Below are 13,731 nucleotides of genomic sequence, written 5' to 3'. Positions count from 1 at the left end.
GACAGCTACTTGGAACACATCACTTTACACTGATAGCAAGAGGACCCCAGAAAACAGAATTTCTTGATTATCCGTTCTTTTCTGTGAACAGGCTTAATTACTATTGACACTTGTCCTTTGGTCAAAAAATTGGTCCTCCTCCCCTTAAAAGTAGTTATTGTTGGTACTAATCCAAAACAAATTACAGCACTGAAAGTCCTCATGCTAGGAGCAGAGAGATCCTGGCAGAGATGAAATATGGGGATTAGAAATTATCTGTTGTCAGTGTGCTTGATTGATGGGAAGGGATACCCATCACTCTGCATTTGTTGAATCATATCACGTATCAGAATTAGTAGTAGAATTTCTGTGTGTATGGAGGCTAGCAGCAGGCAAAAAACTGTATTGTTAGTTTAAAGCTATTTATCAATGATTCTGCAATGTTTAGCTAAATTGTGATTGTTTTATGATGTCATAGACATCAGGGTCTATTTCTGTTGACTGACTTCAGCTGACAGTTAATTTAAACATTTTCATTTTTGTACAATTTTGTACAAGGGGGAGATTACTATATTTATGAGTTCCTTTTTAGTGCAGCTAATTTGCATAGATTAACTGCTGTATGCCAAAAAATTATACTGCCAGTTCATAGTAACCAATTGTACTAGTAATGAATTTCACATTTAAGCTTTATGGACTTGGAGAGACTTGCTAAAATAATCTCCATTTGGAAAACTTGTAGACTAGTCATACTAGAGACCATTTTTGGTTGGTTTATAGGGTTTGTGGTTTAGCTATTTCATTTGTCCTGTTTAAATAATCCTACTGGGTGGATAGCTAAGACAATGAAATTTTGTGGCTTGCAGAGGAAACCACAAATCTCTGTTAGTACATAGAAGTCCTATTTTTATAGATTTTTGAACTAAAAAAAAAAAAAAAAAGACTGTTATGATCATCTAGTGCAGGGATTGGCAACCTTTGGCATGCGGCCCGCCAGGGTAAGCACCCTGGCAGGCCGGGCCGGTTTGTTTACCTGCCACGGCCACAGGTTCGGCTGATCGCGGCTTCCACTGGCTGCGGTTTGCCACTCCAGGCCAATGGGGGGGGAGTGGGCGGGAAGCGGTGGCCAGCACATCCCTCGGCCTGCGCCACTTCCTGCAGCCCCCATTGGCTTGGGACAGCGAACTGCGGCCAGTGGGAGCTGCAATCGGCTGAACCTGCGGCCGTGGCAGGTAAACAAACCAGCCCGGCCCGCCAGGGTGCTTACCCTGGCAGGCCGTGTGGCAAAGGTTCCCGATTCCTGATCTAGTGTGACCTTAGCTATACTAGTACTCAGTCACATTTTAGGTTACTGTATTGTATGAGGCCTTACTACACAAAGTGTTTATTCTCCTAACAACTGACTGACTCCTGTTCTTCACTGCCCTGCTGCCCTTCCATTATTGAATAACTGCACTCCAAATTATAACTAGCATTCATTTTGGTACATTCCCGAAGTTAAAATGCATGATGCAGAAAAGTGAAATTGCATTGCAGATAGATATTTTTTTTTCAGTTCAGTATAGAACAATACATGTTGTGAATATAAACAACTGCAGTCAAAATAAGTATGTATAATTTGAACCTTGACAAGAATATGCATGTATGAACGCAGGTTTTCTGTAAAATCCTGGAAACTTGGTAATCTCTATTTGACTATCCACTTGTAGTCGTCTTCCTCTTCCCCCTTTCCTAACTGAAAATGTTTGTTTGAACTATTTCAGGAGGATAAATGTTGCTTTGTAATAAGGTTTTTCTTCTCTACAGGTTTCTGCTTCAGTGTCTTGAAGATCTTGATGCCAATCTACGAAAATTAAATTCTCGTTTGTTTGTGATTCGTGGACAGCCAGCAGATGTGTTTCCCAGGCTCTTTAAGGTAAGCTCTAGGCAGAGGTGTGTTTTAATTCAAATGCTTCATTTTTCTTTTCATACGCTGTTTCACCTCCACTCAGAAGCTTTAGCTTTCAATCATCAAACCAGTTTTGTCTGGGAAGACTCGCTTCCTGTTGCCCTTTAACTTAAATGGCTACTCACCTAAATACCTTTGAATCCCTCACTACTTTTTACGGTTAGAGAGTTTGATTGGGCTCCTGTTCCGAGAAAGAAGCATTTAAAGAAATGTGTGGGTTTTTTGCTTAGCAGCTTCATTGTTAACTGATGTTCCCATTAATTGATTGAAATGATTTTGACTTTGCTCTTTTTTGTGTAAAATAAAATACAACTCATAATAGCTTGCAAAGTATATAAAAATTTTATGCTGTTGCTAACTTTCCTCCTGGTTTGACAATTCCCCCTGAAGTAGAAAGGAAGTTTTTTATTCTGGGAAAATTGTTCAAGGTTCATGGACAGAAATGTTATATTCATCCCTAATCTATAATGAGATTCCTGTATAGAGGTTAAATCCTTTGGTTGGTTTTTGAGTGGGTTCAGGGTAGGCTGCCGGGGGCGCCTCCCCCCCCCCCCCCCCTCGTATTATCCGTTGTGTCTCACTGTCTCATCTTATTGAGTCTGGAATCTTTTTTTTGGGGGGGGGGGGGAGAGAATCCAACATTTCAAACTGTTCCTCTTAAATTTATAAACTTTAAACTTGGAAATTGAGGGATCATAACTTTTCTAATTGTATGGAATCAAGCTATAATTGCTAGCTGTCAAGCTAATTCTGCTAGATACTGCTTGACTTATTTTGATAAAGTTAGACACCTAGCCTCTAAAAGGATTTATGTTGAGGATGTTTAAAGTTTGTGTGGGGAGTTTATTACTAAACAATTCAAACCTGCCAGGGATTGTGTGTGAATCCCTTATGCTTAACAATCTGTCCTACCTTGTATGTAGCTTGGACATCTGGGTATGTCTACGCTGCAATTAAACACCCCTGGCTGGCCCACGTCAGCTGACTTGGGCTTAGGCTATGATGCTGTTTAATTGTGATGTAGCTATTCGGGCACGGGCTGGAGCCCAGGGTCTGAGACCCTGTCAGCTGACACTGGCCAGCTGTGGATATTAAATTGCAGTGTAGACATACCCTCTGGTTAACTTCTCCAGATCTGAGGAAGAGCTCTGTGAAGGTCGAAAGCTTGTTCTCCTCCTTTGAGTATTGTCCTTATGAGTGTTCCACTTCAGTTGCACATGTGCCTTCAACAGGAGATTTCTTTATAGTGGGTTTTTTTTTTTTTTTTTCTCTTTGGCCTGTGTTGGAGTTTCGCAGTGTCCACTTTGGGCTTGCCTTATAGATTTTTCTTGTCCTAGTTGTTAGTTTACTTAGTGTAGGGTAGCTGGTAGTTGGTTTATATGAAATCTGTTTTGTCTTTTTTTTTATTATATTCTCCCTCTGGGAGGGTTTTTACCTCAACGGGAGGGTATTCCTGGTTAACTGGGGTTCAAACGCTTCCCCACTTTCCAGGAGGCCATCCTGGTGAGCAGTGGGCATTCCCACTGTATCCATTGCCTTGGGGAAACACACATCCCTTAAAAGTGCAACTTCTGCTTTACACTTCAATTCAGAGTTAGGAAGAACTGGAAAATTTAAACGGAGACTCCTCATGATAGAACGGGTGGCCAACCTGAGCCTGAGAAGGAGCCAGAATTTACCAATGTACATTGCCAAAGAGCCACAGTAATATGTCAGCAGCCCCCATCAGCTCCCCCGCTCTCAGTGCCTCCCCCTCCCTCCCCATGCCTACCGATCAGCTGTTTCGTGGCGTGCAAGAGGCTCTGGGAGGGAGGGGGAGGAGCGAGGGCATGGCAGGCTCAGGGGAGGGCGCGGGAAGGGGTGGAGTGGGGGCAGGGCTTGTGGCAGAGCCAGGGGTTGAGCAGTGAGCACTCCCCAGCACATTGGAAAGTTGGCGCCTGTAGCTCCAGCCCCGGAGTCGGTGCCTATACAGGGAGCCGCATATTAACTTATGAAGAGCCGCATGTGGCTCCGGAGCCACAGGTTGGCCACCCCTGTGATAGAACATTCCCTGCCACCCTTCGTCCCGCCATACACTGGTCTCCAATCAACAGAAGTGCCCCTGCCATCTCAGCACAAACACTCTCTAGAGGAAGATTCCTGTAGAGACCTCTCAGAAAGACTGTTAAGAGTATGTCTGTGCTGCAGTGTAAGCCCAGGCTTAATAGAACTCAAGTTAGCAGACGCTGGGTTTGTTAACCTCGGGCTTGAGCCTCTATACTCATTTGTAACCCCAGGTTAGGAATTGTTGAACCCTGGGTCCAGTCTCTACATTGCATCATGCGGGCCCACATCCAACCACCCATATCCCAGCCTTCCTAGCGCCCTTCCAAAATGTGTTCACTCTAGTCCTGTGTTTGTGGTGCAGTGTGGGAAAACTGTCCAGGGGACAAAGAAAGTAGGCCCGTGGGATTGTGGGATACCCTGGGAGTCCACCAAAAGTGTGACTGGCCCATGTCCAGTGATTCAAGCTGTGAGGCTATAAAACTGCATCTTGGTTTTCTCTTTCCTTTTGAGGTAGTTTTTTAAAAGTCACTTTGATCATTTTTGGATTAATTCTCACTGGGAATTTAGCTTCCCATGCAGTTAAAACTGACAGGAATGCTTAAAGGGCAGCATTTATTCTCTGAGGAGGTGGTGTTGAATAATGGCTAGAGGGAGGCCTGGCTTTTAGTTTATCTTTGCTACTGCTGCTCTTAAGGTTTTTGACTTTTTCTGATGTGCAAGACTGGATTATTATCTAATTAGGTGTGGGGGAATAAGTGTCTCTTCCCCTCCACCCCCCAGCAACTGGTGTTTCTAACTAACACTTTTTTCCTGAATTTCAGGAATGGAACATTGCAAAACTTTCTATTGAATATGATTCTGAGCCATTTGGGAAGGAGAGGGATGCAGCAATTAAGAAGCTGGCTAGTGAAGCCGGAGTGGAAGTCATTGTACGAATTTCACATACATTATATGACTTAGACAAGTAAGTTACCACTGTCTTAAATTTACAGAGTAGGAATCTGTGGTTTTTATGCAGCATTCAGTCATTGTTTTGCACAGAAACTGCAATGCACAGTTTGCAGTCTTTACTGTATGCTTAGTCAGGTTTCATTCCTCCTCCTTCCACCCCCTAGTGAAATAATGACATCTTATTTCAATACTAAGTAGAGTTTTGAACTCCAAAATGGGTCAAGGAAGCCAACATATCAGTCCTTTAATAAAATATGCCATAATCGGTCTATAAAAATGGCTGCATATTTTTTGTGGGGATATGGTGCGTTAGTGCCTATAATTCACTTTTACATAGGATTTATCGTTTTGTTTAAATTTTAGTTTTTGTATATAGTTCAATGTATACCAGTTTTTAACAGTTCTATCATTCCATACCATCAGGGTGATAAAGAACCTGCTAAGAATACTAATGGTCAAGATCAGTACCTTTTGCTTCAATTATTGCAGTCTTCACTATGCAAATATGTCAAGAAGTTTAAAGTACTTAACTGTTTCTAGTGAGCTAGTTCTGAATCAAACATTTTCCAAACACTCCCTTTCTTTCATTTATGTATCTAGAAAGTTATTGGGGATTGCTTGATATCACCATCTTGCCTTGCACGATGTCGTTTATATTTTTCTAAGGACCACTGTTTTTAATGGATTAGTACTAGATCCCTATTATACATACATAATCCACAAAATGTAAAGTATTGGTCCCATTGAGATTCTGATAAATTTATTAACTATGTTGTAATTTCCAGTTTTATACTATTATAGCTAATTTAAAAGTTATTCATTTAAAATCTCTCACATTTATATTTTTTTCCCATTGTTTGGAACCCAGGGGTTGATCTTTCATCAATAGGTGGGGGGAACAAATTAATTAAGTAGTTAAAAAAACAAAAACATTGCCGCTCCCTCTGCACAACATGGTTTTACCATTCTATAACACAATATTAGGGTTGGTTTGTTTAAATTCTGCTTCAGTGTTCTCTGGAGTTTTGGGTATATCTGAAGCAAATTATTCTTTTGAGGAAAAAGTGGAGTATAGAAGCGGGGTGGGGTGTGTGCATGCATGTACAATGGCTGCCATTCAAAGCATTAGATCTTCATTTTTTGCATAAGTGAAGTTACCACATTATTCCATCGGAATACCACAGTAATCTTTTCTTCCAAATTGCAGTTGTAAAGCTTTTAATTGGTGGCTTGTATGTATGTCTTTGCAATAACTTTATTTTTACTGATGTCTGTAATCTGTTTGAGGATGTGTATATATTTGTTTACCTTAAAAATTATTTATTCATTATTTGTTTACTGCAGAGGGGTTTTTTTTTTTTTTTCAACCCAGAAAGCAAGAATAGTAATCACTTTGTTTATGCAGTTAAGTTCTTCTGTCTCCCTAGTGGGATTGGAGTGGTATAATTAAGGTTTAAACGGTCTAGTTTAGTGTGTGTATGTGTGTGTATATGTATGTATAAACAACAGAATTCAAACTGCAGGTAAGAACAAATTTTGTGTGTGATATATAAATGTAAATTTGTAATATGCACTTGTATGAAATGCAGGCATTTATGTTTTTTGAACACAGGATTATAGAATTAAATGGGGGACAGCCACCTCTTACCTATAAAAGATTTCAGACTTTAATCAGTAGAATGGAACCACTGGAGATGCCAGTGGAAACCATCACTGCAGAAGTAATGGAAAAGTGCACTACTCCAGTTTCTGATGACCATGATGAGAAATATGGTGTTCCGTCACTAGAAGAGCTAGGTATGTTATAAGACTTATATTCATTCATTGCACTGTTAGACACATTTTCAATATTACTTATAAAATGTCCTACATGGTTATTTCAGTCTTGTTCAGGTGACTTTTATGCTTAAACTTCATAATTAAACTAAAACTGCTGACATCAGATCAACCTAAAGCAAAGGTGGAAAGCCTAAACAAGTGACTTCAAGACTTTTTTTTATTATTATTTTTGTACGAGGCTAGATGGATAGGTAAAACCCTATATTTTTTGGCTTCCTGCAGCATAACCATCTTCCCATGATATCAGACCACACTTCAGAGCACACTTGTTTTGAAAACATTGTACTGGCTAATGTGCTTAGAATCATAGGACTGGAAGGGACCTCGAGAGGTCATCTAGTCCAGTCCCCTGCATTCATGGCAGGACTAAGTATTATCTAGACCATCCCTGACAGGTTTGTCTAACCTGCTCTTAAAAACCTCCAATGATGGAGATTCCAGAACCTCCCTAGGCAATTATTCCAGTGCTTAACCACTCTGACAGGAAGTTTTTCCTAATGTCCAACCTAAACCTCCCTTGCTGCAATTTAAGCCCATTGCTTCTTAACCTATCCTCAGAGGTCAAGAAGAACAATTTTTCTCCCTCCTCCTTGTAACAACCTTTTATTTACTTGAAAACTGTTATCATATTCCTTGTCAGACTTCTCTTTTCCAGACTAAACAAACCCAGTTTTTTTCAATCTTCTCTCGTAGGTCATGGTTTTCTAGACCTTTAATCATTTTTGTTGCTCTTCTCTGGACTTTCTCCAATTTGTCCACACCTTTCCTGAAATGTGGTCCTCAGAACTGGACACAATACTCCAGTTGAGGTCTAATCAGCGCGGAGTAGAGCGGAAGAATTACTTCTCATGTCTTTCTTACAACACTCCTGCTTACATACTTACAGCTCCTCTTTTGCATTGAACACCTTCCCTATCTTTGTGCTTCAGGATAGTACCCTGTGTTCATACAAAACTGTGCTAAAAACCTGTTTCTGCAAAGTCACAAAGACATTATCAGGAAGTAAACGAAGTAAAATAATAAGACTCCTTTATCCTCACTCTGTTTGTAGTGTATTTAATCTTCAGTCACTTCCATTAAACACAAGCAAATATGACTTTGCCTCCAGGTTGTCACCATAGGTGTCTGGAAAAATCTTGTCACACCTCAATTGCTCTGTCTAGTCCAGTTCAATTCAAATCACACAACTTGGGTCTAATAAAACAAAAAGTAAAACATGTATTTGATCAATTTAGCATATAATTAAACACTTAGTAACAACTTTGCACATCACTTTTTATATAATATTGTTTACAGTAATGATCTGTTTCATTACCATTGTTGTTTGAATCTGGCAAACACAAGTGCACATATGAAAACATGTCAGACTAAACATAGCATGATAAATGAAAGAGATACTGACAAATTGAACTTTTTGACATTCACCATCAGTTTCTCCTGGAACACCTTTTAAATATGTCCGGACCCTTACAAATCATTTAAAAACATTTTTATAAGGATTTTTCTGCTCCTGTAACAAATGTCTTTTCAATCTGGGGGGGGGGGGGGAATGGGGGGATTACTAGCGTCTTGTTACAGTATTCTAGTGTAATTTGTCACTATAGCAGGTATAGAATTGTCATACAAATTTTCAAGTTGACCTCATCCATTTCAAAAATTGCAGTTTTAAGGCCCAATCTAACAAAACTCTTAAGCATTTACTTCAGTGACACTACTGCACTGATTACTGCGTCCCTTTGTTATGCAGCATACCCTTCTCATTGGTTACTGAGTTAGTCCCTGGTTCTCTGCTCTGCTCCCAGACACTCAGTTTTTCAATAGAATAGAATAATAGAACTATAGAGTTGGAAGGGACCTCAAGAGGCCATCTAGTCCAGCCCCCTGTGCTGAGACAGGACCAAGTAAACCTGTTCTTAAAAACCTCCAATGACAAGGATTCCACAACTTCCCTGGGAAGCCTATTCCAGTGCTTAACTATCTTTACAGTTGGAACGTTTTTCCTAATATCGAACATCTAAGCTAAATATCCCTTGCAGCAGATTACCTTCAGTGTACATGGAGAATATAAAGACTTGTCTCTGTAAATTTTGGTTTCAAATTTAAAATTTGTCAAAACAAGCTGTTTCCATTTTGGCTGGTTTTTGTTATGCATTCTTCAAAATCTAATGGAAAAGGTTGTCTCTTTAAAAAATAAAAACCTTGGTAGTTCTTCCATCCCAAATGTTAGAGCTGAGAACTCAAAAATGAAACTGTAAACAAAAATGAAAATAGTTTGGTTTTTTTAAACTGTCCATGCCGAGGGAAATGTAAAAAGGAATTGAAGTAAGATCTGTCCACCCTTGCCTTTTATAATAGAGCATAAAAATCATATTTAAGCTGGTTGCAGGTAAATGGTGTTCTAAAGTAGTTTGCTAGGACTTGTCACTTTGGCGAACGTTTTAAAAGCTGTATTCTGCTATCCAGTGATGTTCTCAAACCATGATACAGTTATTCTCCAAGAATAGGGATAACTACTGTTTCTTTGTGCTACAGTATTAAAAAATGTATTTTTTTTTTCTTCTTCTTTTAATTCACTCATCAGGTTTTGATACAGATGGTTTGCCTTCAGCAGTGTGGCCAGGTGGAGAAACAGAAGCTCTCACACGACTGGAAAGGCACTTGGAACGAAAGGTACATTGCAGATCATTGCTGTAAGCAAAAATTGACATCTTGAAAACCATGGTTAATTACTGTTACAAATAAGTGTGGGGAAAAGAAGAACAGAATTTCCAGGAAACTACAACCAAAGACATATATCCTGATACAGATTAAATAGCTATTTTATTTTTTGTAATGATTTTTAAAAGTCAATAAAAATTTAGACTTTCAACTTTTATAAAAATTGAACAACTAGAAGAAAATTTGATAACATCTCACGTAGTTTTGAAAAATATATGAACCCTTTTTCCAGTGGAGATACCTTCAATAAAGTCACAAAAAGTGACTATAAAGATAACTTCTTAATCATCAGTTATGTTTCAATTGTATATTCAACTTTAGAATCTTCTTCTCTGCCTGTGAATCATCTAGTCTGTATTCTGCCAATTTGTTTTTCTTTTTCTAAGGCTTGGGTAGCAAACTTTGAAAGACCACGAATGAATGCAAATTCCCTTCTTGCAAGTCCCACAGGGCTTAGTCCCTATCTGCGGTTTGGCTGTCTGTCATGTCGCCTTTTTTATTTCAAGTTAACAGACCTATACAAAAAGGTATGAACTCAACTTGGTCAGATACTCATGTTTATATATAGTGAAAAAAATTCTAATAAAATGTGTTTTCTTTTTGTGATGCCTTTCAGGTAAAGAAGAACAGCTCCCCTCCCCTCTCCCTTTATGGCCAACTCCTGTGGCGTGAGTTTTTCTACACAGCAGCTACTAATAATCCACGCTTTGATAAAATGGAGGGAAATCCCATCTGTGTTCAGATTCCATGGGATAGGAATCCTGAGGCTTTGGCCAAGTGGGCAGAAGGCAGGACAGGATTTCCTTGGATTGATGCAATTATGACACAGCTCCGTCAGGAAGGTTGGATTCACCATTTAGCCAGACATGCTGTGGCATGCTTCTTGACTCGAGGTGACCTGTGGATTAGTTGGGAAGAAGGAATGAAGGTACAATTTTTCATTAATGAATTTCTGATGTAGATAATAAGAATTAAATACAAACTATACCCATTGGTAAATGCATCAAAGTAGGTTTTAAAGCTTAAACTGTGGTCAAAAAATTTAAACCATGTAGTTATGGTAGGTGTGTTGAGGCCTAACTTTCAGGTGCAGAGCATGCCCTTTTGTAGATGTCTAGAAATGACCTTTGGTGCTTAACTTTAGGTAACCCAGTTTGAAAATTGAGGCCAGCAATTATTAAATCCATGGGTTCTTTTAAAATCTAAATAGAATATGGGGAAATTGAGTAGATGACCTCTTGAGGTCCCTTTCATCCCTACATTTCTATGATAAGAATAAATACAGATTATTCATCAGCTAATAGAAATTATTTCCCAAACATACTCTCCACCCCCCTTCCAAAAAAGAAACCACCCACCTTTTCTTTTCAGATTAGTAGAGAAAACAAGATGGGAACTGAGGTGGGGGCGGGAAAGTAAGTGTTGAGGACACTCGGCACCTGGCCGTATCAGACCCATACATGTTGGACAACATGATTTGTGAGTAATCACAATTAATTAGTCCAACTAACTAGTACCAAATCTTCCTAAAACTGGAGACATGGCCATTCAGAGTACAAAGTTGTGTCAGTCTCATTGTTATTATTTGCATCATTCTTTGTTCAGTCCTTGCTTTTGTTTGTGTTTCAGATAATAAAACAAATCTCTAAATATGGTCACAATTTTTTTTTTAACTAATTACAGTTCTAAACAAAGTTTTTACTGTTTGAAACTGAGTTGTGTTCACTTCCTTCTTCCTGTTTCACATGTAAACAGCACTCTTGGTTATGCAAGTAATTGCATGAAAAATCCTAAGGCAGCTTGTCTTATGCAATTTATACATGTGTAAATTGTATGTCTGTATGCCTATAACATACAGCTTTGTGCATTTGATTGTACATATTACAGTTATTATTTGGCCTACCCTTGGAGTAAATAACCCAAGGTACAGAGGAACATATTTGTGTAGTACAAGAAGAAATAAATGATACCTCTCTGTGCCGGTGAGAGTGAATCTCTCCTGCTAATTCTAGGTAGTGTGTTATACAATCTTAGCAAGTATGCTTGAAGGGGAGCATCTAGTGGACCCATTGTGTACTTACATTTTGTCTCTCACCAGCAGAAGCTGGTCCAGTAAAAGATATTACCTCACCCACCCTGTATCTCTAAACTTGTTAGATTGGTAGCCACTTCAATTTAAAAATGCTTAAAAAGCATTTCAACTAAATGTTTTTCAAAAAATACATAACTTAATTGTTTTAATAAAAAGGCATAGTTGCAGGTATTCATGTAACAGTTTATAGGTTTTTTTAATATCTTCTTTAAATAGCTCTTGTTAACTGATACTGATTGAACTCTACTTTTTAGCTTTCTGCAGTGTTCTAATAGTGAATTTGGAATGAAGTATTAAACGCAAGTTTAGCAAGAAAAGACCTAATAACCCCTACCCTCCCACACACACTTTTTTGCTGTGTATTAAACTTTACTATTTTATTTCTGATTTCTAGCAGAACATATTAATTCTAGTCATGGATCACATTAATATTTGTGGTTTACTATTGTCCTGGGAAGGGAATTAGATTGTTTGTTACCTAATCACAAGATGTTCTATATAAGTTTTAAAGGAAAAGTAACTACTCACTGAATACTTTTAAAATGTGTGCTAAATAAGAATATATGTATTGAAAAGGAACTTTCAAAGCAACTTTAGAAAACCTTTTCACTATTTTAGTATTTTCCTTCAAGGAATAAGATTCTCTCTCTTTCAGACAACAATCTTAATGATGCGTCTAAGCAGGGGAGCTTGTTTTATGCAAGTTAGGATTGATCAGATGGGCTTTCTCTATAGAAAGCACTGGAAATTTGAAATTCTTCTTTGAGTGTCCTCTACGACTACGTAGTCCCTCTCTTGGGACTGGTGCAGCAGGATAGTAGAATCTTCTAGTAGAAGTGCCCATTAGGTGCCCACACTCCCCTGCATCTAGTGCTCAAATGTGTTCTGAGGGTGAGATTTAAAGAGGTTGTGGCACTGTTGGCACCTCATTTCCTTCCAGCTGCAGCAGTAAAAGAATGTGAACCAACAGATCTCATGATCCACTAATACTTATTGCCTGTATCTTAGTGTAGTGTTGTTAGTTTAATAGTTTTATAGTTAGTAGTCTATAGTTAGTTTTTACTGTAACCTATACATTAGGTTAGATTTAGATTAGATCGTGGATTTAAGGAAAAACTTTATTTTTCAATACGATTGATCCCAGTATGAAGAAACACAGGTTCAAGCAGTGCGTGTTGTGCCCAGAGGTCTTCCTGGTATCTGACCTGCAGGTTCAGTGTTTTAAAATGTTTTGGAGGGAGCCATTACCCATCTATAGCACATTCACATCTTGGGCTGGCAAAGAAAGACAAAAGAGTCTTTAGACCTTTTATTACTGGTGGTTTTGTCTGTCAAGCTTCTGGGATCCAAGAACTCTAAAGGATCTAAAGGAAAAAAAGGATGGGAGGCCTGAATCAGCTCTGAGTACATCTGAATTCAAGAAAATTGAATCACCGAAGGGATTGGTCCTGGCACTAAGTTCCAGTTCCAGATTGGTGGATTTGACCAATTCTAAACCCTCCGATACGACTCAAAAAATGAATGCGTTATTCTGTGGAACTGGTTTCCGACTGTGTCTCATGGCTCTCCTGATAAGAGACTGAGATGGGATACTAAATGCAGAGAATCTCCAGTATCAGTTCCACAATCTAAGACCCTCAACTGGATCGTTAAGAAGGGACTTGTCACCACTTTACATGATCCAGATCCCTACCATGGTCACTTCACTTGCTGCTTCAATATTGGATCCACAGATATAGAGCCAGATCCCACGAGCATGCCTGGGATCTGATCATTTTCAGATCAGAATTTCCCTTCTTGGCACCTTATATTCTGAACAAAGAATATAATGAAGGATTGGAGTGACCAGCAGGATTGCCCTATATGACCTTGGAGTCCTTAGCCATATTGGTCAACCTGAGCTTACCACTGTCACTTTATGAAGCATGAATCTTCAGTCCTGGTACATCTTTCACCGGAACCGAGGGGCCTGGCTCTGACACCTAGAGAATTTTCCCCATCCTTGCTACAGGAGACACTATTTGATGAAGAGCATCAGAGAACATCTCCTCTACAGAAATTTCAACAACAATATATGGAGCTTGGACAGTGGCTCATCTCCTGATGAAAATGTGGGTGTAATTGCAGCAGCCTCTCTTGAGGATGTGATTTTAATTTC

At 39.0% G+C, this 13,731-nt stretch overlaps 1 protein-coding gene across 1 annotated transcript in view; it reads left to right on the top strand.

The window, feature by feature from the left end:
* Positions 1–13,731, top strand: part of CRY1 (cryptochrome circadian regulator 1) — a 73,764-nt gene that overhangs the window by 37,407 nt on the left and 22,626 nt on the right. Inside the window, exons 2-7 of the mRNA XM_024212961.3 lie at positions 1,786–1,894; positions 4,795–4,937; positions 6,537–6,721; positions 9,345–9,433; positions 9,868–10,008; positions 10,098–10,409. Of these exons, the coding sequence (XP_024068729.2) occupies positions 1,786–1,894; positions 4,795–4,937; positions 6,537–6,721; positions 9,345–9,433; positions 9,868–10,008; positions 10,098–10,409 (979 nt within the window). The remainder of the gene's footprint in view (positions 1–1,785; positions 1,895–4,794; positions 4,938–6,536; positions 6,722–9,344; positions 9,434–9,867; positions 10,009–10,097; positions 10,410–13,731) is intronic.

Source organism: Terrapene carolina, unplaced genomic scaffold, assembly GCF_002925995.2.
Source record: "Terrapene carolina triunguis isolate 2854851 unplaced genomic scaffold, T_m_triunguis-2.0 Scaffold247, whole genome shotgun sequence".
Classification (NCBI taxonomy): Eukaryota; Metazoa; Chordata; order Testudines; family Emydidae; genus Terrapene; species Terrapene triunguis.
Note: the sequence above shows the minus strand (reverse complement) of the source record. Positions and strands in the feature narration are given on the sequence as shown.